The sequence below is a fragment of the Coregonus lavaretus genome (assembly GCF_964263955.1).
Source record: "Coregonus lavaretus genome assembly, chromosome: 3".
NCBI lineage: Eukaryota > Metazoa > Chordata > Actinopteri > Salmoniformes > Salmonidae > Coregonus > Coregonus lavaretus.
In genome coordinates, this window is record NC_139990.1 from 52636670 (window position 1) to 52658088 (window position 21419).

General features: G+C 46.0%; 1 protein-coding gene across 2 annotated transcripts in view; it reads left to right on the forward strand.

Annotated features, from left to right (window-relative positions):
* The window catches only part of LOC311122357 (ETS domain-containing transcription factor ERF-like), a 34285-nt gene extending 15272 nt beyond the window's left edge, over positions 1-19013 (forward strand). Inside the window, exon 2 of one of the 2 annotated variants that reach the window (XM_084158059.1) lies at positions 17775-19013. In XM_084158059.1, coding sequence (XP_084014185.1) covers positions 17775-18013 — 239 coding nt within the window. In that variant the 3' untranslated portion in view covers positions 18014-19013. The remainder of the gene's footprint in view (positions 1-17774) is intronic. The other variant, XM_084158060.1, reaches the window with a different exon arrangement.
* The last annotated feature ends 2406 nt before the right edge of the window (positions 19014-21419 follow it).

Below are 21419 nucleotides of genomic sequence, written 5' to 3' on the forward strand. Positions count from 1 at the left end.
CACACACACACACACACACACACACACAGACACACACACACACACAGACAGATGTTTGCTGTGAGTGTAGCGCTAGCCTCCTGTTCTGTTATCAGGGTGGTCAGTGGAGAGAGGGGTAATCAGTATGCACTCTGCTTCTCTCTTACATAACAGAACCATCCAGCACACTACCTACCACTGACTGACTGGGGAGAATGTTCACCTCTAACATCTCTCTGTTTCTCTCTCTCTCTCTCTCTCTCTCTCTCTCTCTGTCTAACTCTCTCTCTCTCTCTCTCTCGCGCCTCTCTCTCTCTCTCTCTCGCTCTCTCTCTCTCTCTCTCTCTCTCTGTCTAACTCTCTCTCTCTCTGTCTAACTCTCTCTCTCTCTCTCTCTCTCTCTCTCTCTCTGTCTAACTCTCTCTCTGTCTAACTCTCTCTCTCTCTGTCTAACTCTCTCTCTCTCTGTCTAACTCTCTCTCTCTCTGTCTAACTCTCTCTCTCTCTCTCTCTCTCTCTCTCTCTCTCTCTCTCTCTCTCTCTCTCTCTCTCTGTGTCTCTCGCTCTGTGCCTTTCTATTTTCTTCCCCCTCTACCTTGTTCTCTGTCAATTAGATGGTGTTGTCTGTACTGTGTTGTGGTGTGCTGGCCTCATAGAGGGTTAGATGGTGTTGTCTGTACTGTGTTGTGGTGTGGTGGACTCATAGAGGGTTAGATGGTGTTGTCTGTACTGTGTTGTGGTGTGGTGGACTCATAGAGGGTTAGATGGTGTTGTCTGGGGTTGGTAGATGAGGTGAGATTAGCTTGGAGTCTGTGGACTGTAGTGTTATTGTTATAAGATTGTAGAGTGGCATGGGATAGATAGATAGATGGTGGGAGTAGATTATTAGGAGGATTCCACAGGTAGTTGTGGTAGATAAGATGTATCAGTCACTGTCTGACAGTGGATAGGCTGTTTGCTGTAGTGTTGTTAGTGTAGGTTAGGACTAGTAACAGGGATGTTGTAGTGTTAGTGTAGGTTAGGACTAGTAACAGGGATGTTGTAGTGTAGGTTAGGACTAGTAACAGGGATGTTGTAGTGTAGGTTAGGACTAGTAACAGGGATGTTGTAGTGTAGGTTAGGACTAGTAACAGGGATGTTGGAGTGTTAGTGTAGGTTAGGACTAGTAACAGGGATGTTGTAGTGTTAGTGTAGGTTAGGACTAGTAACAGGGATGTTGTAGTGTTAGTGTAGGTTAGGACTAGTAACAGGGATGTTGTAGTGTTAGTGTAGGTTAGGACTAGTAACAGGGATGTTGTAGTGTTAGTGTAGGTTAGGACTAGTAACAGGGATGTTGTAGTGTAGGTTAGGACTAGTAACAGGGATGTTGTAGTGTTAGTGTAGGTTAGGACTAGTAGCAGGGATGTTGTAGTGTTAGTGTAGGTTAGGACTAGTAACAGGGATGTTGTAGTGTTAGTGTAGGTTAGGACTAGTAACAGGGATGTTGTAGTGTAGGTTAGGACTAGTAACATGGATGTTGTAATGTAGGTTAGGACTAGTAACAGGGATGTTGTAGTGTTAGTGTAGGTTAGGACTAGTAACAGGGATGTTGTAGTGTTAGTGTAGGTTAGGACTAGTAACAGGGATGTTGTAGTGTTAGTGTAGGTTAGGACTAGTAACAGGGATGTTGTAGTGTTAGTGTAGGTTAGGACTAGTAACAGGGATGTTGTAGTGTAGGTTAGGACTAGTAACAGGGATGTTGTAGTGTAGGTTAGGACTAGTAACAGGGATGTTGTAGTGTTAGTGTAGGTTAGGACTAGTAGCAGGGATGTTGTAGTGTTAGTGTAGGTTAGGACTAGTAACAGGGATGTTGTAGTGTTAGTGTAGGTTAGGACTAGTAACAGGGATGTTGTAGTGTAGGTTAGGACTAGTAACATGGATGTTGTAATGTAGGTTAGGACTAGTAACAGGGATGTTGTAGTGTTAGTGTAGGTTAGGACTAGTAACAGGGATGTTGTAGTGTTAGTGTAGGTTAGGACTAGTAACAGGGATGTTGTAGTGTTAGTGTAGGTTAGGACTAGTAACAGGGATGTTGTAGTGTTAGTGTAGGTTAGGACTAGTAACAGGGATGTTGTAGTGTTAGTGTAGGTTAGGACTAGTAACAGGGATGTTGTAGTGTAGGTTAGGACTAGTAACAGGGATGTTGTAGTGTAGGTTAGGACTAGTAACAGGGATGTTGTAGTGTTAGTGTAGGTTAGGACTAGTAACAAGGATGTTGTAGTGTAGGTTAGGACTAGTTACAGGGATGTTGTAGTGTTAGTGTAGGTTAGGACTAGTAACAAGGATGTTGTAGTGTAGGTTAGGACTAGTAACAGGGATGTTGTAGTGTAGGTTAGGACAAGTAACAGGGATGTTGTAGGTTAGGACTAGAAACAGGGATGTTGTAGTGTAGGTTAGGACTAGTAACAGGGATGTTGTAGTGTAGGTTAGGACTAGTAACAGGGTTGTTGTAGTGTAGGTTAGGACTAGTAACAGGGATGTTGTAGTGTAGGTTAGGACTAGTAACAGGGATGTTGTAGTGTAGGTTAGGACTAGTAACAGGGATGTTGTAGTGTAGGTTAGGACTAGTAACAAGGATGTTGTAGTGTAGGTTAGGACTAGTAACAGGGATGTTGTAGGTTAGGACTAGTAACAGGGATGTTGTAGTGTAGGTTAGGACTAGTAACAAGGATGTTGTAGTGTAGGTTAGGACTAGTAACAGGGATGTTGTAGGTTAGGACTAGTAACAGGGATGTTGTAGTGTAGGTTAGGACTAGTAACAGGGTTGTTGTAGTGTAGGTTAGGACTAGTAACAGGGATGTTGTAGTGTAGGTTAGGACTAGTAACAGGGATGTTGTAGTGTAGGTTAGGACTAGTAACAGGGATGTTGTAGTGTAGGTTAGGACTAGTAACAGGGTTGTTGTAGTGTAGGTTAGGACTAGTAACAGGGATGTTGTAGTGTAGGTTAGGACTAGTAACAGGGATGTTGTAGTGTAGGTTAGGACTAGTAACAGGGATGTTGTAGTGTAGGTTAGGACTAGTAACAGGGATGTTGTAGGTTAGGACTAGTAACAGGGATGTTGTAGTGTAGGTTAGGACTAGTAACAGGGTTGCTGATCCATGGTGGTGGTGTTGTCTCTATGGAAGTGCTGCCCTGGAAGAGCAAGGTAGTCATCCAGTGTTGTAGACCCAGCCATATATTTCTCTCTCTGTCTCTCTTTCTCTGTCGCTCAATCTCTACCCCTCCTCTCTCTCGCTCTTCCTCCATCTCTCTCTGCCTCGCTCTCTCTGCCTCGCTCTCTGCCTCTTGCATAACCGGCAGCTTTATTTGCTCCAGCTGAGGACTAATCTCTCCCGCGAGACAGACGGAAGGAACAAGGGAGGGAGAGGAGAGCAGGGCAAACCAACCTTTCTAACCTGACTGGACACTCTGCCTCGTTAATTCAATCAGTCCACCAATTAATGGGCTTTAGAGCAGAGCCCTGTTTGCAACCACCGTGACCTGCGTGTGTGTTTATGTAGCAGTGTTTTTCATCTTTAAAACCCCACAGTCTTCTCCAACTGTAGCCCAGTTGGCGCGTGGTTTCCCCTCATATCGCTCCCTCTCTCTTTCTGTGTGTGTGTGCAGCAGGCGCATAGTACTCCCCATGGTAGCCCCAGTCACACTGAAGGATAAACAGTGATTATCTGGGCTGCCTGGAGAGAGACTCATGCTTATGTACCACGCTCGGACATACCACACATACACATGTGAGGGACACTGTAGCCAAGACGATGCTCTATCTACAGTCAGAAGAGAATAACACATTACATATAAACAAAGACAGACACACAGAATCACATTCAGTCAAGCGTGAATTGTCCTGCCTCTCACACGCGTACACACAGATACACACAGATACACACAGATACACACAGATACACACACACAATGCCGCCGGCGTCTGTGAGGTGAGTGTTACGTAAGAAAGATCAACGTGACTTAATCAGCTTTAGCAGACACACTTAACGAGCTGACAGAGAGAGAGAGAGAGGAAGGAGAGACAAGGGGGAAAGAGGGAGGAATAGACAGAGGAGAGACAAGGGGGAGAAATAGGGAGGAATAGACAAGGGGGAGAAAGAGGGAGTAATAGACAGAGGAGAGACAAGGGGGAGAAAGAGGGAGGAATAGACAGAGGAGAGACAAGGGGGAGAAAGAGGGAGGAATAGACAGAGGAGAGACAAGGGGGAGAAAGAGGGAGGAATAGACAGAGGAGAGACAAGGGGGAGAAAGAGGGAGGAATAGACAGAGACAAGGGGGAGAAAGAGGGAGGAATAGACAGAGGAGAGACAAGGGGGAGAAAGAGGGAAAATAAAGAATGGGGAGATGGAGGGATAGCAGAGAACAGAGGGGAGAGAAAGTTGTGACAGGCGGTGACACTGCGCGTGTCCTCGTTCCCTGTTTACGACGGGATAATCACACACACACAAGCTGCGCTCTGCCCTCCGTCACCCCCTCACAGCCCACAGTGATATGCTGTTGCCATTGCCACGATGGTGTGTGTGTGTGACGTGTGTGACGTGTGTGACGTGTGTGTGTGCGCGCAGTGTCTTTGTCTTTTCTTTTCCTATATGCCTATTCCATATCTTTCTCTCCCCCTCCCTCTCTTTGTAAACCCTTTCTTTGCTTACTCTTTACCTCCCTCTCCTCCCTCCCCTCTCTCCCTCACTACGTCTCTCTTACAGGAATTGTTAGCAGATGTGGACAGAGCTTTTTCCTTCATCTAAAATTAGCCCCAATAGAAGAATAACAGGAAAAGAGGGAGGGAAAGGGGGATTGATGGAGAAGCAGAAAGGAATGGGTTGATGGTCTCGGTGAAGTAAGGCTGTATTTCTTGCCCTCGCACATCATGCTGACGCAGTCAAGCCGTCGGGGGCGCGAACAAAGTTGGCGGAGAGGAACAGCGTCCCGGCGTCTGAGTAGCATGTGACGGAAACCTGTCCTGCTGTTGTTGAAAAGGCCTGGGTTAAGATTAGGATTAGTTGTAACTGAATAATGAGGAGGAGGAGGAGTAGCCTGTTAACAGACAGCAGTAGGAGAGAGAGACTAGAAAGGTGTTCCTCCTCCTCAGCAGTAGGAGAGAGAGAGACTAGAAAGGTGTTCCTCCACCTCAGCAGTAGGAGAGAGAGAGACTAGAAAGGTGTTCCTCCACCTCAGCAGTAGGGGAGAGAGAGACTAGAAAGGTGTTCCTCCACCTCAGCAGTAGGGGAGAGAGAGACTAGAAAGGTGTTCCTCCACCTCAGCAGTAGGAGAGAGCGAGACTAGAAAGGTGTTCCTCCACCTCAGCAGTGGCAGGAATAAGGCCCTATTAAAATCAGTTGTATTTTTTTACTCTGTTTAGTTTTTCCCCAAATTCCGTTTTATCCATTGTTGTTTTTCCAGATTTCCGTGTTCCCCAACCTTTTCAGGTTTTCACTCTCAAAAGTCCACAATAATGCTTAAACCACATCAGGAGATCACTTTTGAGGTCTGGGTAATGTGGGTGTAGTTACCATTTAATTCCAGTGTGCACCTAGCAAGAAGCAGTTGTTTAGCAGTGTTTTTGTAGCACACGTGATGGTAGAGTTTCAAAACAAATACCCACTAGATTGATGCAAATAATCCTGATATTATTCTGCCAGGTAAGCGTAGGCTACTTTGTAGTTAACATTTAATTGAGAAGGTTTTTGGGATAACCTTTCCATCTGCCAGAAGATTTTTCATTAGCATCATCGCTAACAGCTACACAAAGTGGTAGACGCGCACACCACACATACAGAAGGGGGATTCTTGTTGCCTCTTCAGAAAGTTGCAGGAAGATACGAATCACTGAGGCATTCTGTTCATGTCTTATGATAAACTTTGGCAAATTCATTACTTTTTGTTGATTCAATCAATACATTTGTTCAATCAATACAGTTCAGTCAATACATTTTTGAATATTGTTAAATTCAGTTTTAATGTCTGGATTCCGTGATTCCGTCCACGTTCTTCGCATCTCGGATGTTATAGGGCCATACATAATACACTCAGCCTCTTGTTGTAAACAGGTGAGTAAGAGGCGCCAGCAGTGGCTTCCCCAGGGCAGTACAGTACAGGCCAGGCAGACAGACAGCAACACTCAACAAACTGGCTGCATAGCCTACATGGTGAGACACATTGATCAAAGACCATATTGAGGCCGGCAATGAATGAGAGTATCACATCACCTTAAACAATCAACTGAAGAGTTGCATGGTTTCATAACTTTGTAATTGGGCAATTTAGTTAAGGTAAACTCCACAACTCTAACCAGTCCCTCAACAGTAGAAGTCTGATAGTCTGACAGAGAGAGCAGTGGAGTAGTTGTGGTAGGGAGGACAGTAGAGTAGTTGAGGTAGGGAGGACAGTAGAGTAGTTGAGGTAGGGAGGACAGTAGAGTAGTTGAGGTAGGGAGGACAGTAGAGTAGTTGAGGTAGGGAGGACAGTAGAGTAGTTGAGGTAGGGAGGACAGTAGAGTAGTTGAGGTAGGGAGGACAGTAGAGTAGTTGAGGTAGGGAGGACAGTAGAGTAGTTGAGGTAGGGAGGACAGTAGAGTAGTTGAGGTAGGGAGGACAGTAGAGTAGTTGTGGTAGGGAGGACAGTAGAGTAGTTGAGGTAGGGAGGACAGTAGAGTAGTTGAGGTAGGGAGGACAGTAGAGTAGTTGAGGTAGGGAGGACAGTAGAGTAGTTGAGGTAGGGAGGACAGTAGAGTAGTTGAGGTAGGGAGGACAGTAGAGTAGTTGTGGTAGGGAGGACAGTAGAGTAGTTGAGGTAGGGAGGACAGTAGAGTAGTTGAGGTAGGGAGGACAGTAGAGTAGTTGAGGTAGGGAGGACAGTAGAGTAGTTGTGGTAGGGAGGACAGTAGAGTAGTTGAGGTAGGGAGGACAGTAGAGTAGTTGAGGTAGGAAGGACAGTAGAGTAGTTGAGGTAGGGAGGACAGTAGAGTAGTTGTGGTAGGGAGGACAGTAGAGTAGTTGTGGTAGGGAGGACAGTAGAGTAGTTGTGGTAGGGAGGACAGTAGACTAGTTGAGGTAGGGAGGACAGTAGAGTAGTTGTGGTAGGGAGGACAGTAGAGTAGTTGTGGTAGGGAGGACAGTAGAGTAGTTGTGGTAGGGAGGACAGTAGAGTAGTTGTGGTAGGGAGGACAGTAGAGTAGTTGAGGTAGGGAGGACAGTAGACTAGTTGTGGTAGGGAGGCTGTTTTCATATCCTATCAACAGGTGGTCAGGTGTTCTTTTCTCGGCGCCTCGCCATGCTCCCACAATGTTAATCCGCCCCGGAATGTGCCGGCCACTGGATAGGAGGTGTGACTGGGAGTCATTCTGTGTGTTTCCTTTGATTGTGTATTGAATGTGAGGTTTGGAAGCATGCCGTGCAGGTCGGTATAAGACCAACTGTAACAGTATCTAATGTTGTGGCTTGGTAGACACAGCTACAGGATGTCAGCCTAACCAGGAAGTGCAAATGTAAAGTATTGGAGTTGGTCTGGACTTATGTAGGCTATTGCTGTTGATGTTTTGGAGGAGTTTCTGGTAGCAAAAGTCATGATAATATTACTAAATCTGTTAGAAAACATGGAAGGACGATGTGAAGAGGAGTCTAGTTATATTTAAAGAGTTACACTAAGTACTTCTGAGAGGAGAGGTGGTACAGCCTTTGTGGAACAGTGTATTGTAGTTCGGTGCAGCTTGCCCCGGCTGGCCTGCATGGCTGGGTTTGTCTAGGCCTGTTTGTCTTCACCACCCCTAGTTACTACCTGGTGTTGGACTAAGGAAAAGTTCAGTTCTTCCACTGCCAGGTAGAGTGGGCTACACACACACACAGCGAGGCAGAGTGTGGATCTTGGAAGTGAGAGGAGCGAGATTCTTCTCTCATTCAGCAAAGAACTCTGTCGCCTCACGACTACCTGTTGCTGGCTCCCTCTCTTTCTCTCTCCTCCCTCCTCTCCCTCCTCCTCTCCCTCCTCCTCCTCTTCCTCCTCCTCCTCTTCTTCCTCTTCCTCCTCCTCCTCCTCCTCCTCCACCAACTTTATCTTACCTGTTCTATTTGAGTCTTTGCTGCTCTGTGTTTGAAAGGATTAATTGTTGTTCATGTTTTATTTTTTTGTTCTGTTTGTTTCTGGGGGTTTATTTTTAGGCCTGAAGTGTGGTTGCTAGGAGACCAGGGGAGAGAGAGAAGGCGAGAAAGGGAAGGGAATGGAGCGAGAGAGAAGTGTTTGCGTTGTGAAGGCTGAATTACACACTCACACACTGAGTCAGCGATGACACACACACACACACACACACACACACACACACACACACACACACACACACACACACCCTTCCCAGTAACTGTTATTGTGAACTTGTTTTTCTAGTTTTGTGCATCTTCTTGTCATTAGGTCTGTTCTGTGTGACTGTACCTCTACGTGCTGTCACTGTGTGTTCCTGTCTGTCAGTCTGTCTGTCTGTCTGCCTGTGTGTGTTATTAGTGTGAGTGCTGGTCAGAGCAGCACACTTGTTGAGCTCTGCTCTGCCATTTCTCCAGCGTCCTTGTCGTTCCCCTGCAGTGGCATTGCATCAGCTTCTCTCTGTCACACAGGACAATCTCCTGGGCCTTAACACACCTTCCTGGTCTAGGTCCTCCAGGCCTTCAGACAAGACACGTTGAGCTTTCCAATTCTAGACCTGGTGTATTTTTGCCTTGTGGCCAATTTTGGAAACTGTTCTCTTTTCACTGGATGTCAATTTGAGGGAGCTAGTGTGGAAGCATTCATGCGTGCCCGCACACACACACACACACAGAGGAAACAGATCTGTTGTTGTGGTTTAGAACAGTTGCTCTCTTCCTGTCCCGCGCTGGTGGCACATTCCAGGAAACCTCCTCACACACACACACACACACACACACACACACACACGCACATCCTTAACCTACTTGCTACCAGACAGTACACACGCACACTCCTGATGGACGGATAGTTCTAGCATCACCTTGGCAACAGCATGCGTAGTACAGACACTGTGCCACCAATGTCTCGCTGACCATACACACACAACACAAACCAGCTTTCCATCCAACCATTTCATGCGGATGAATTAATTACCTGATGCATGAAAAAGTCATGACTGGGCAGATAGAAACAGGAAATGCTGGTACAATTGTATAAATGCGACAGACAATTGTTTCATTCGACATGGTGGGATCTTTTTGTGCCTGTAAAATGAATTATGTGAGAAATGCCGGTGGAAACGCCTTTATGCGCAAATATTGATATAATAACCATCATATCGAAGTAAACTTGATATGTTGTGTGGTCCTCTCACCACAACTTGGAAAAGCATGCAGTTTATTAGGCTACAGATGAAATAAGTTATGATGAACTTCACAGGGTGGTGAAAATGCACGGTGATGAGCTTGATGCTCCTCCAATAAATATCAAGGATCTTATTCTGGCGAATGATGATCGATGCTTGGCTGCCGTTTGACAAATAAAAATAATATCACTATTATCCATAATAATCTCATAATGTAGGTAGCCTACCCTCACTGTATCTGCCAGCTGTTGGCTAGAGCGCACGTGCCATGACCAGAGTGGGCACATTCGCTCTGTAACGCAACAGTTTTTGTAACAAAACCATCAGTACAGTTTAAAATGTGATGGAAACCCATTTAACTTTTTATTATTCATTCAGTTAAATGGGAATTTAACCGCAAAAGTTACTTTTATGTTCACTGCGTCATCACGCACAGCCTTTTATCTGCAACAAGTCCTTTTGATGGAAAGACATCTCTGGTGGGAAAATGAGCATATTGTTTTATGCAGATTTTGGAATATTAGCATGAAACTCTTTTGCAAATTGGATGGAAACCTAGATACTGACACACATAAGCCCTGCACCCCCACCTAATGCCCCTGGGTCACACAGTCACTAACACACTATCTGGCACTTACATAGTTACACAACACACACACACACACACACAGCCCAGTGCAACATGTTGGGAAGAGGAGAGGAGAGGGGTGAAAAGTCAACTGTTTGCCCAGAGCTGGCTACAGGAGTACATTAACACCAATATGTGAAATGGCGGGAGGGAGAGAAAGAGAGGGAGAGCGGGAAAGAGAAGAGCGGGGCACTTGCTGTCTGTCCCTAAGGAGGTTTGTGTGTGTGCTTGCACGCCTGTGTGTGTGTGCTTGAGTGTGCGTGCACGAGTGTGTGTTAGGTGAGAGGGTAATGCCTTGGGAGCGTAGTGTTACTCTGGTGAAGGTAATAAATATACCCAGCAGCACCTCAGAGATCCACCACCAGCTTTACTGACACAATATTATTCTGCTGCCCCAAACCCCACTGGGACAATGGGGGTGGGGTGTGTGTGTGTGTGTGTGTGTGTGTGTGTGTGTATGTATGTGTGTGTGTGTGTGTGTGTGTTGAGAGAGTAATTCTAGTTAACGATTATGTCCCATATGATTGGGTGCCACTGGGGTCCTCAGAGTCCATTCCCCTGCAGCCTGGTCTCCAAGAAACCATCACATCAACTTGTGCCGCAATTCTCTCATGATCATTTAGTTCCTTATGTAGGCTAGTTGGCATTAAACATGATTCTTGATCTGAGCAGGAAGAACTCCAGGCTCTAGTAACAGGGTCCAACTCCAGGCTCTAGTAACAGGGTCCAACTCCAGGCTCTAGTAACAGGGTCCAACTCCAGGCTCTAGTAACAGGGTCCAACTCCAGGCTCTACTAACAGGGTCCAACTCCAGGCTCTAGTAACAGGGTCCAACTCCAGGCTCTAGTAACAGGGTCCAACTCCAGGCTCTAGTAACAGGGTCCAACTCCAGGCTCTAGTAACAGGGTCCAACTCCAGGCTCTACTAACAGGGTCCAACTCCAGGCTCTAGTAACAGGGTCCAACTCCAGGCTCTAGTAACAGGGTCCAACTCCAGGCTCTAGTAACAGGGTCCAACTCCAGGCTCTAGTAACAGGGTCCAACTCCAGGCTCTAGTAACAGGGTCCAACTCCAGGCTCTAGTAACAGGGTCCAACTCCAGGCTCTACTAACAGGGTCCAACTCCAGGCTCTACTAACAGGGTCCAACTCCAGGCTCTACTAACAGGGTTCAACTCCAGGCTCTAGTAACAGGGTCCAACTCCAGGCTCGAAGTCTGTCTGTCATGTAGAATAGGGAATCAAGTCTGCTATATTCATTACTTTTCTATCTGTAACATTCTGAACGTTGCATCTTGCTGAAAATACCCCAGCAGATTTCCAGGAAGGTTATGGTGTGTAGGGTGTTTTGCAAGCTATAGGCTGTAGTGTGCATAAGTGTGTGAATGGGAATATACACTCAGTGGTCCGTTTATTAGGTACACCACCCCGTTCACGAAAATGGTCAGCTCCTACAGACAGTGAGTCACGTGGCCCGCGATATAAAGCAGGCATCGAGGCATTCAGATACTGTTCGATTGAACGTTGAAATTGGCAAAACCAGTGACCTAAGCGACTGAGTGTGGTATGATCGTCGTTGCCATGCTCGCCGGATACAGGATCTCAGAAACGGTTGCCCTCCTGGGCTTTTCACGCAGGACGGTGTCTAGGGTTTACAGAGAATGGCATGACAAACAAAAAACATCCAGTCAGTGGCAGTCCTGTGGGCGAAAACAGCTTGTTGATGAGAGACGTCGAAGGAGAATGGCAAGAATCGTGCAAGCTAACAGGCGGGCCACGAACAGGCACAGTGACTGACTGACACATGGCCTCTAGCTATAAACAGGGGGGTGGAAGAAGGGTGGAGGAGGAGAGGGAAAGGGGGAGTAAGAAAGAAAGAGGGAAGCTGGGAAAGGGTGGGGTGTGAGTTAGGGAGGAAATCAGAGCCCCTGTTAGGGAGGAAATCTGCACCACTGTGCAGAACGGCATCTCGGAAAACACAACTCATCGGTCCTTGTCACAGATGGGCTATTGCAGCAGACGACCACACTGGGTTCCACTCCTATCAGCTAAAAACAAGAAGAAGCGGCTCCAGTGGGCACGCTATCACCAACACTGGACATTTGAGGAGTGGAAAAACGTTGCCTGGTCCGATGAATCCCAGTTCCTGTTGCGTCATGTTGATGGCAGAGTCAGGATTTGCCGTAAGCAGCATGAGTCAATGGACCCTTCCTGCCTGGTGTCAATGGTACAGGCTGGTGGCGGTGGTGTAATGGTGTGGGGACAGTTTTCCTGGCACACATTAGGTCCCTTCTTGATACCAATTGATCAATGTTTGAACACCACAGCGTGTCTGAACATTGTTGCTGACCATGTGCGTCCTTTCATGGCTACAGGGGGGTCCGTCCCGGTACTAGATGGGTGTACCTAATAAACTGGTCACTGAGTGTGTGGTTGTGTTACTGGATGTATAATGTTGCTAGTACAGGACACCAGACTCCTGTAGGCTTTGTCTCCTGTTTCTCGCTCCTCCTCCCCCTCTCGTAGCACTTCTCGACTTCTCTCTCTCTCTCCCCCCTTCCCCCCTCACGCTCTCTCGTTCTCTGTCTGTGGAACAATAACCCCAGTGTGTGTATGGGTCTATTTTCGTCCCTCCAAGGCCACCACTGCTCCCCCACCTCCATGTCTCTCTCTCTCTCTCTCTCTCTCTCTCTCTCTCTCTCTCTCTCTCTCTCTCTCTCTCTCTCTCTCTCTCTCTCTCTCTCTCTCTCTCTGTCTCTCTCTGTCTCTCTGTCTCTGTCTCTGTCTCTGTCTCTGTCTCTGTCTCTCTCTCTCTCTGTCTCTGTCTCTGTCTCTCTTTTTCTCTGTCTCTGTCTCTCTCTCTGTCTCTCTCTCTCTCTGTCTCTGTCTCTGTCTCTGTCTCTCTCTGTCTCTGTCTCTGTCTCTCTCTCTGTCTCTGTCTCTCTCTCTGTCTCTCTCTCTCTCTCTCTGTCTCTCTCTCTCTCTCTCTCTCTCTCTCTCTCTGTCTCTGTCTCTGTCTCTCTCTCTCTCTGTCTCTGTCTCTGTCTCTGTCTCTGTCTCTCTCTGTCTCTGTCTCTCTCTGTCTCTCTCTCTCTGTCTCTCTCTCTGTCTCTCTCTCTGTCTCTCTCTCTCTCGGTCTCTCTCTCTCGGTCTCTCTCTCTCTCTCTCTCTCTCTCTCTCTCTCTCTCTCTCTCTCTGTCTCTCTCTCTGTCTCTCTCTCGGTCTCTCTCTCTCTCTCTCTCTCTCTCTCTCTCTCTCTCTCTCTCTCTGTCTCTCTCTCTCTGTCTCTCTCTCTCTCTCTCTCTCTGTCTCTCTCTCTCTGTCTCTCTCTCTCTGTCTCTCTCTCTGTCTCTCTCTCTCTGTCTCTCTCTCTCGGTCTCTCTCACAGTGCTGAAAGCCCCAGTAGTTGAACAATGACAGGGTCGTGTAGCTAACTGGGTAAAGTGTGTATGGTGTGGTCTGTAATAAGTCCTAAGAATAGTTCTGCAGTTTTGTTCCTGCTCATGCCTCGACTCAGCTCCTCCTCCTCTGAATAAAGGTCAGGGACTTTTCAGCTCTTCACAACTTTATTCACAGTTCTTATTCACTACTTTCACCTATCTAGATATCTCTGATTAGTTACTTTCCCTCCATAGTTTATCAGGTAGACTTGGTTCGCTCGCTCTTCCTGTTCAATTCAATTCAAAGACCTTTATTGGCATGGGAAACATATGTTTACATTGCCAAAGCAAGTGAAATAGAAAATAAACAAAAGTGAAATACAGTAAACATTACACTCACAAAAGTTCCAAAGGAATAGAGACATTTCAAATGTCATATTATGTATATATACAGTGTTGTAACGATGTGCAAATAGTTAAAGTACAAAAGGGAAAATAAGTAAACATGAATATGGGTTGTATTTACAATTGTGTTTGTTCTTCACTGGTTGCCCTTGTGGCAACAGGTCACAAATGTAACTGCTCTCTCTCTCTCTCCTTCAGTACACATAGAAGGTTAGCTAGGTAGAAGTACTGATCAGGCCCACTCTCTCTTATCTCCTCTCCTCTCCCTGTGGTGTTATGACCGTGGTAACATTACAGGGGCTCTGATTTCCTCCCTAACTCACACCCCACCCTTTCCCAGCTTCCCTCTTTCTTTCTTACTCCCCCTTTCCCTCTCCTCCTCCACCCTTCTTCCACCCCCCTGTTTATAGCTAGAGGCCGTGTGTCAGTCAGTCACTGTGCCAATGGTGCCTAGGAACCACTGTTCACAAAAGGAGGTGTGTGTGTGTGTGTGTGGGGGGGGGGGGGGCTGTGTTGGTGGGTAGGAGATGATATCTGTGTACTCGTGTGTGTCAGCGCTTGGAGTTCAGAATCAGATTCAAGGCCTCATGCTTCTAGTCACTCACTCACTCACTCACACACACACACACACTGTGTCCATTCTGTCCCTCACAGAAAATCAGCTTTAGATATGGCCACGTTACTCTCATTCTCGCTATCTTTCGCTTTTTCCTCTCTGTCTCCCCCAATGTCTCTCTCTCTGGGCTGTTTAGAGGGCATTGGAGTTGGTCCCTCTACATAGTTGAAATAGCTCCAGCGTTAGAAGTCTAGAAAAGGCCTGCCAAAGAGATCACACAGAGGAAGACGGGCATCCGCAGAGAGAGAGAGAGAGAGAACAAGGGAGGGGGGTGAGCAATGTGACCTGGATGACAAGACTACCAGACGAGCTATGACCTCATCCTTCTCTTTATCCCCTCTCTGTCCCCAACCCCCTCTTCAGCCGTTGTCTCTCTCTCTTCCCACTCTTGTTTCCCACTGTGTCCTCCTCCCCCTCTCTCTCTCCTTGTCCCAGGACTCACCGTGTCTCCTCTTCCCTCCTCCTCTTTCAGTCCCCCCCCCCCCCCCCCCGACTCCCTCCATCCCCCAACCCAAACTTGTAGCTGCTTACCACACCCTCCTATTCCCCATCTCTCTATCTCTTAACCCCCCCCCCCCCACCCCCTTTATATATTCTCACTTACTAACACCCTTCCACACCCCAACCTCTAGTGTCCCAGGGCAGAGATTAGCCCCCCTCCCTCCACACACACAGCCTAGCTGCTGCATTATTGATGCTGTGTGTGTGTGTCTGGCTCCTCTCTTCTCTCTGTGCTGTAATGGCTATCTGGTGTCTCCCCCAGGAGGGAAAGAGAGCGCCAGAGATGGATGGAGGAGAGGAGAGCAGGATGTGCAGGAGGAGTAGAGGTCAGAGAGGTTAAGTTTGGGGGGTGAGGTCCCACACTGCTTTTGTCCTGCATGGTATTGATGCATTCTGACACACCTTCACACACACACACACACACACACACACACACAAGTGTCTTTCTCACACAAAGCCCACTGTAGGGTCGCTTAAAACCTCATCAAACAGACCTGTGGACATGTCATGACTTCAGTGTGAGCGGCTCTGTGTGTGTGTGTGTCATGGTCTCTGTTTCTTGTGTCAGGATGAGCGGCCTCTTGTGATAACTGATCCACTGTGACTCAGGACAGGTTTGTCCTCTGGGTGTAACATATATGACACACAGCCTTGGGGAGTGAGGAAAAGACACCTGTTGTGGCTCTATTTTACTCCGAATTCCTGTGAAGAGGACATTATGTCTGTCCTGTATCACAACACACTACTGGGCTCTGGTTGCTGAGACATTGTTTCCTACCAATATCACTTCTATTACTACACATTGCTGCTTTCATATCATGTTTAGCTGGCTGTTTGCTGGGGGGTTATTTACACACACACGGTACTCTGTGTCTCCATATCTGGACGTGTGTTGATGATGATGATGACGTTTGGTTTTGTTGTCTTTGTTCAGAGGTTGGCAGGCAGAGTTTGTCTCTAACTACTTACCAGGGATCCATTTCACCTGTTGACCTGAAACGCGATGCGTGTGTATAGTCTGTTGTTGTGACCTCTGGTGCCTGCGTCAATGTCATCCTATCAAAAACCGAGTTTCGGCAACAAAATATATAGAAAATAAATCTGTAATTAATTGAGAACTCTCCAAACTGCCCTTATTCAGTTAGTCAATCTGGTTCACCAAGGCAGACCTATTTAAGCCCACATAGAACTACATAAAGCAGATCTGGCATGAATCTATTGAGCGTGGCTCTATGTTGTTTGCCAGATGCGGTCTATTGACATAATGAAGAGCGTTAGGTAACAGGGTCTAAATGGTCGCGCTGCCAAGCATGGTGCAGATTATAATCTATCTATCAATCTGTCCGTCGTGTAGAAAATCCCTCCAACATCTAGCTAAAATGAGCTATTCTGATGCTTTTCAGTGCTCATCTGTCCTAGTAGTGGCTTTTCTGCCATAGTGATGTCATACACATCCATGTTGTAGCTAGATCTTAAAGGGATAGTTCACCCTGAAATTTAAATTTGTCAGATGTTTTCATACTTCAAATGCCGTCTAAAGTTAAGCTAATTCTGTAACGCCATGTTATCTGTTGTATAGGAGAAAGTTGTAGGACTCAATCCCTGATGAATGGGATTTGTAGGCATTGACTAGGCCTGATTTTATCACATTAATATGGACTCCTGTTCTTCTCTGGCAGAGTAATGGTTATGTAGAGAGGATGTTAGTCATATTGAACAGTAGGTAATCAGTGTCTCTCTCTGATTAAACTCTTTAACACCAGTGATGCTAACACCCAGTCTGGCTCAGATTGGTCACATCTTCGTGACCACACGCATGTGAAAAAATAGCCTCTCAAGTGCATTCAACTCGTCATTCAAGTCTCATGAATATACCCTCATTCACTCACATATTGGCGTATTCTCAATCTTGAACACACATTTACATCAAGGTCAGTCGAGCAGGCAGACAAACACTCACAAACATGTGCCCACACCCACAGTCTGTTTCCGCCTTTCACACTTTGAGTTTCCGTTGTACATTTGGGGGAGGGATATATGGAGGGACAGAGGGAGGGAGGGAGGACTAGGCCGTGTTGTTTCCTCTGTCAGTAGGAAAGAGTGACAGAATCAGGGAAAAGAGGTGGAGTGGAGAGGTTTTCTTCATGAATAGTGTTCCACAGACATAGAAAGAGCACAAATGTTGTGATGGTGTGTGTGTGTTCACTATCAGAGTAGTATCACGACAGGGAGATCAGTGAGTGTTTCCGGCGCAGGACTGTTGTGGTTGTGTGGACGCCATAGCAGTGACGGTGACAGGAAGGTCGTGGTTTCTGCACCCAGTCTACCATGAGTCAGATACAACACACAGTGGAGTGGAGGAGAGGAAAGCAGAGAAGAGGCCAGGCCAGGTCAGGCAGGTGTGAGTGACGCCGCAACGTGTCAAGCAGCCACAGTTGATGATGTGCAGCACTGTGTACATGTTAATAACAGTAGAGACAGAACCAGACCGATGTACAGATGGATCCCAAATACATCCCTAAGCTCCAGACGGAGAACTAATAGACCGAACACAAATAGGCCTCACTAATCCTCTTTCCTCTTCTACAAAACACCTTATAGAACACACGTTCCACTCTTCACCTGACAGCACCTGACAGGGCTAGCGGCAACTCCTCTCGCCTCAATGGAGTTGGAATCAATATTCATGACCTGCCCTGCATTCCCGTGACTTGGCTATTGGCCCAAACGTTGGGTTTTTATGTGCTGCCTGCTGTTTAGACTTCAGAAATAAGTGAACATTTAGACTGAGCATAGCCTTTCTGAATGTGCTGTCCTCTATGAAGGCTAATCATCTCAGTCCATCAGTATGGCTGTGCTCCAGGGACCTCCAGGCTAACTCCCTTCTCCCTGGTCTCCCCCTCTCCTCCCCAGGGTTTGCCTTTCCAGATTGGGCCTACAAACCCGAGTCGAGCCCCGGCTCGCGACAGATCCAGCTGTGGCACTTCATCCTGGAGCTGCTGAGGAAGGAGGAGTACCATGACGTCATCGCCTGGCAGGGGGACTATGGAGAGTTTGTCATCAAGGACCCTGACGAGGTGGCCCGGTTATGGGGGGCCCGCAAGTGCAAACCCCAGATGAACTATGACAAGCTGAGCAGGGCACTCCGGTAAGGAAACTCAATGACACCAAGCGTGTCCAGCCCCATGTGCTGTGCTGTTTACACACTGATCCTAATGCACATGGCTGTCTTATGGCAGTGATCCAGGCCCCAATTACTCATAAAGCTCTGGCTTAGGCCCCAGATATAGGTTTATTGTTATGTTGTGCACGGTCAACATTTCATCACCTGCCTAAGCTGGCTGTTATGGCTATGACACCAAGTCTAGCTCCTAAAGCACTGTATACTGTAGGCCTATCGTATTGGCACTGACTCTATCTCCCAATACACTGTTTTGGCAGTGACCAGAAAGCACATGGATTCTATTGACACCAACTCAAGCCCCATATACCTGCTATGGCGGTGATAATATTGCCCATGGAATGTTATGGCAGTGAATAAACAAAAAAAGACTGTTCACTCAAACATCCCTAACACAAGCTCCTTATTCTGTTATGGCATTGACCTCCATGGCCCCATGTACTGTATTACAGCTACTCTGACCACATGTAGCCTATCACATGTGAATCACCCATACACTGTACAATAGGGATTGGCATGAGAAATCAAGTACACAAACTGACGTCAAAACCCAATCTTTACCAGAGATTTAAAAAAATATATATATATATTAAACAACTATTTGGTCAACATTTTCTTTTGAAGACAACGTTAATTTGTTTTGACTAGTGTTCCATTTGTACATGTGCATTTTTGGGACACAACAAAAAATAAACCAAGCCAAGCATCACACAATTCTGCTCCCTAAATTCCCTTTCCCAGAAATAAATGTCTATAAAAACGTATCTAGCTGATGGGATACACAAGCTATATTCCTTGCGAAATGACGACAGTTTCATCACCAATTCTAAACGGACTGGTTGACTAAAGTAGAGAAATATGTGTTCCAACAATGAGCTGCAGTTTTGGAATAATTTAGTCATTTTCCGCTTAGGGTGCTTTGCGGTTGTCACTAGTTACCACAGCCACGAAGTAAAAATTGGCTATATCGTAAAAATGAATGAAAACAAATAATTCAATCATTAAGTCCAGGCCTACTCACCAAACAGATGTCCTGGCCATAATTCATCCCCATGCAGTGTTCAATGTAGATTTGTTAATCCATTTAGAAAATTACAAGGAACAGGCGTAATAAACAAAATCGAATGTCTGTATATCGAATAGAAGACACATTTTGTTTTGTAACCCTGAAAAACTTGAAAAACTTTAACTTTCTAAATTGAGCCCAGTTTCAAATGATCACTCTGAGAATAACTGTTCTAGACGGGAGATTCGAATCACTTCACATTATTCTGTTATATTACATCATGTTTTTTACTGTAAAATAGGTGTCTTGACTGTGATAAGGGCTCGGGAAATAAGAGCGTATTGTCTGCTAAATTAACAAAACAAGGCTATGCCATTGCACAACCATAGGCTTCTACAAGTAAGTGCCATACTGCTGAGGCTGCTACCTTTTTGAAGATTGTGTTCCATGATATAATATAACCAGTTGATATTACAGTTTCAATAAATTCATCTTAAATGGCACGTTTTTTATTGACTGAATATATATATATACACACATATATATATATATATATGAGGCAATTTAGCAAATAGGATTCGTTATCTGTAATGGTAATGATAAACGAGGCATTGTTGCTCACTGTTGGCATATACAGTAGATAAATGCGCAAACATTGTTTTCCAGTGGCTGTACAGCCTCTGGCTGTTCTAAAAATAGTACTCGAGCGAGATAAAAAATAATGCGAGAACTCGAACAGTCAAAAAGGTCAAATGTCCATCCCTACTGTATAACTACTACTCTGACCACATGTAGCCTGTCACATGTGACTCTGAAGCCTATCATTTAAGGACACCAACTCAGGTCCAATATAGCCTTCTGTTGTGGCACTGACCCTAACACCCATTAGGGCCTCACCGTTATTGCAATGACCCCCATACACTGTAACACCAAGTCAAGCTATTATGGTGATGACCCTAGGTGTACTGTTAGGTCTGTGACCCTGTAGTGTAATGAGCCAGTAATCCATCCAGGCCTCATGCTGTACAGTATCATCCCCCAGGCAGCTCACTGCTTAGCCTGGATCTGTCACACAGACTCTGTCCTGATCTCCCTCACAGCCACACACACTCACCATAACACACACCCAAACAGCAGGTTCAACACATTTACTCACTGACAACAACACAACAGACTTTGACATACACTTTGGACTAATCTGTACAGTCTAAAATATTACGTAGGTGACACATTGCACGCAATTGCTTCAATCGGGACAGAGAATAAGACCCATAACCTGAGAGAACAACACAGTTCAACAGCCCAGTATCTAACCTAACCAGTCACCACTGACTGTTTTAATGGGCTGGCTTGTAGTCTCTTGTGTTTCTGACTTCACAGGACAAAGATTAGACTAAGCACTGATAAACTGATAAACCACACATAATCTGGAAGCAGTAAGAGCAGAAGAGTGATGGAGTCGCCCTGTTTAGGTTGGGGGCTTACGTAAGTCTTTACAGTGGTGTGATTGACATGGTGTCTGATGCAGATGGGTGCTGAGGAGGACAGGCTGGTTTAACACACTAATTGCAAATCACAGTTTGGAGGGAGGGGGGTGTTTTCCTCTTATTAATCCCTCACTGAATAAGTCCTTTTGGGTCTTAATACATCTTAACGATGGGAGCTCCACCTCCTCTCCTCTCCTCCTCGCCACTGCTCTCCTCTTCTTCCTTCTTCTCTTCCTCTCCTCTCATCCTTACTATAGAGAATGCCAAGAGTGTGCAGAGCTGTCATCAAGGCAAAGGGTGGCTATTTGAAGAATCTCAAATTTTTTGTTTAACACCTTTTTTGTTACTACTTGATTCAATGTGTTATTTCATAGTTTTGATGTCTTCACTATTATTCTACAATGTAAGAAATAGTCAAAATAAAGAAAAACCCTTGAATGAGTAGGTGTGTCCAAACATTTAACTGGTAGTGTATTTATATTTATAAACTGGGTGGTTCGAGCCTTTAATGCTGATTGGCTGACAAAACATTTATTTTTACTGATCTAATTACGTTGGTAACCAGTTTATAATAACAATAAGGCACCTCGGGGGTTTGTGGTTTATGGCCAATATACTACGGCTAAGGGCTGTATCCAGGCACTCCGTGTTGCGTCGTGTGTACGAGCAGCCCTTAGCCCCCTCAAGCCTTATTGCTTAAATATATAATGTATTAGTAGCCACTGATGGCCTAACCCTCACTGTAAGCTACACCAATTCATTGCAGCCTTCCTCCTCTTTCACTCTTCTCCCCTTTTGTCTTTATTTCTCTCCCATCTTTCCCTCTGTAGTGTATCTCTCTTTCCCTCTGTAGTGCATCTCTCTTTCCCTCTGTAGCGTATCTC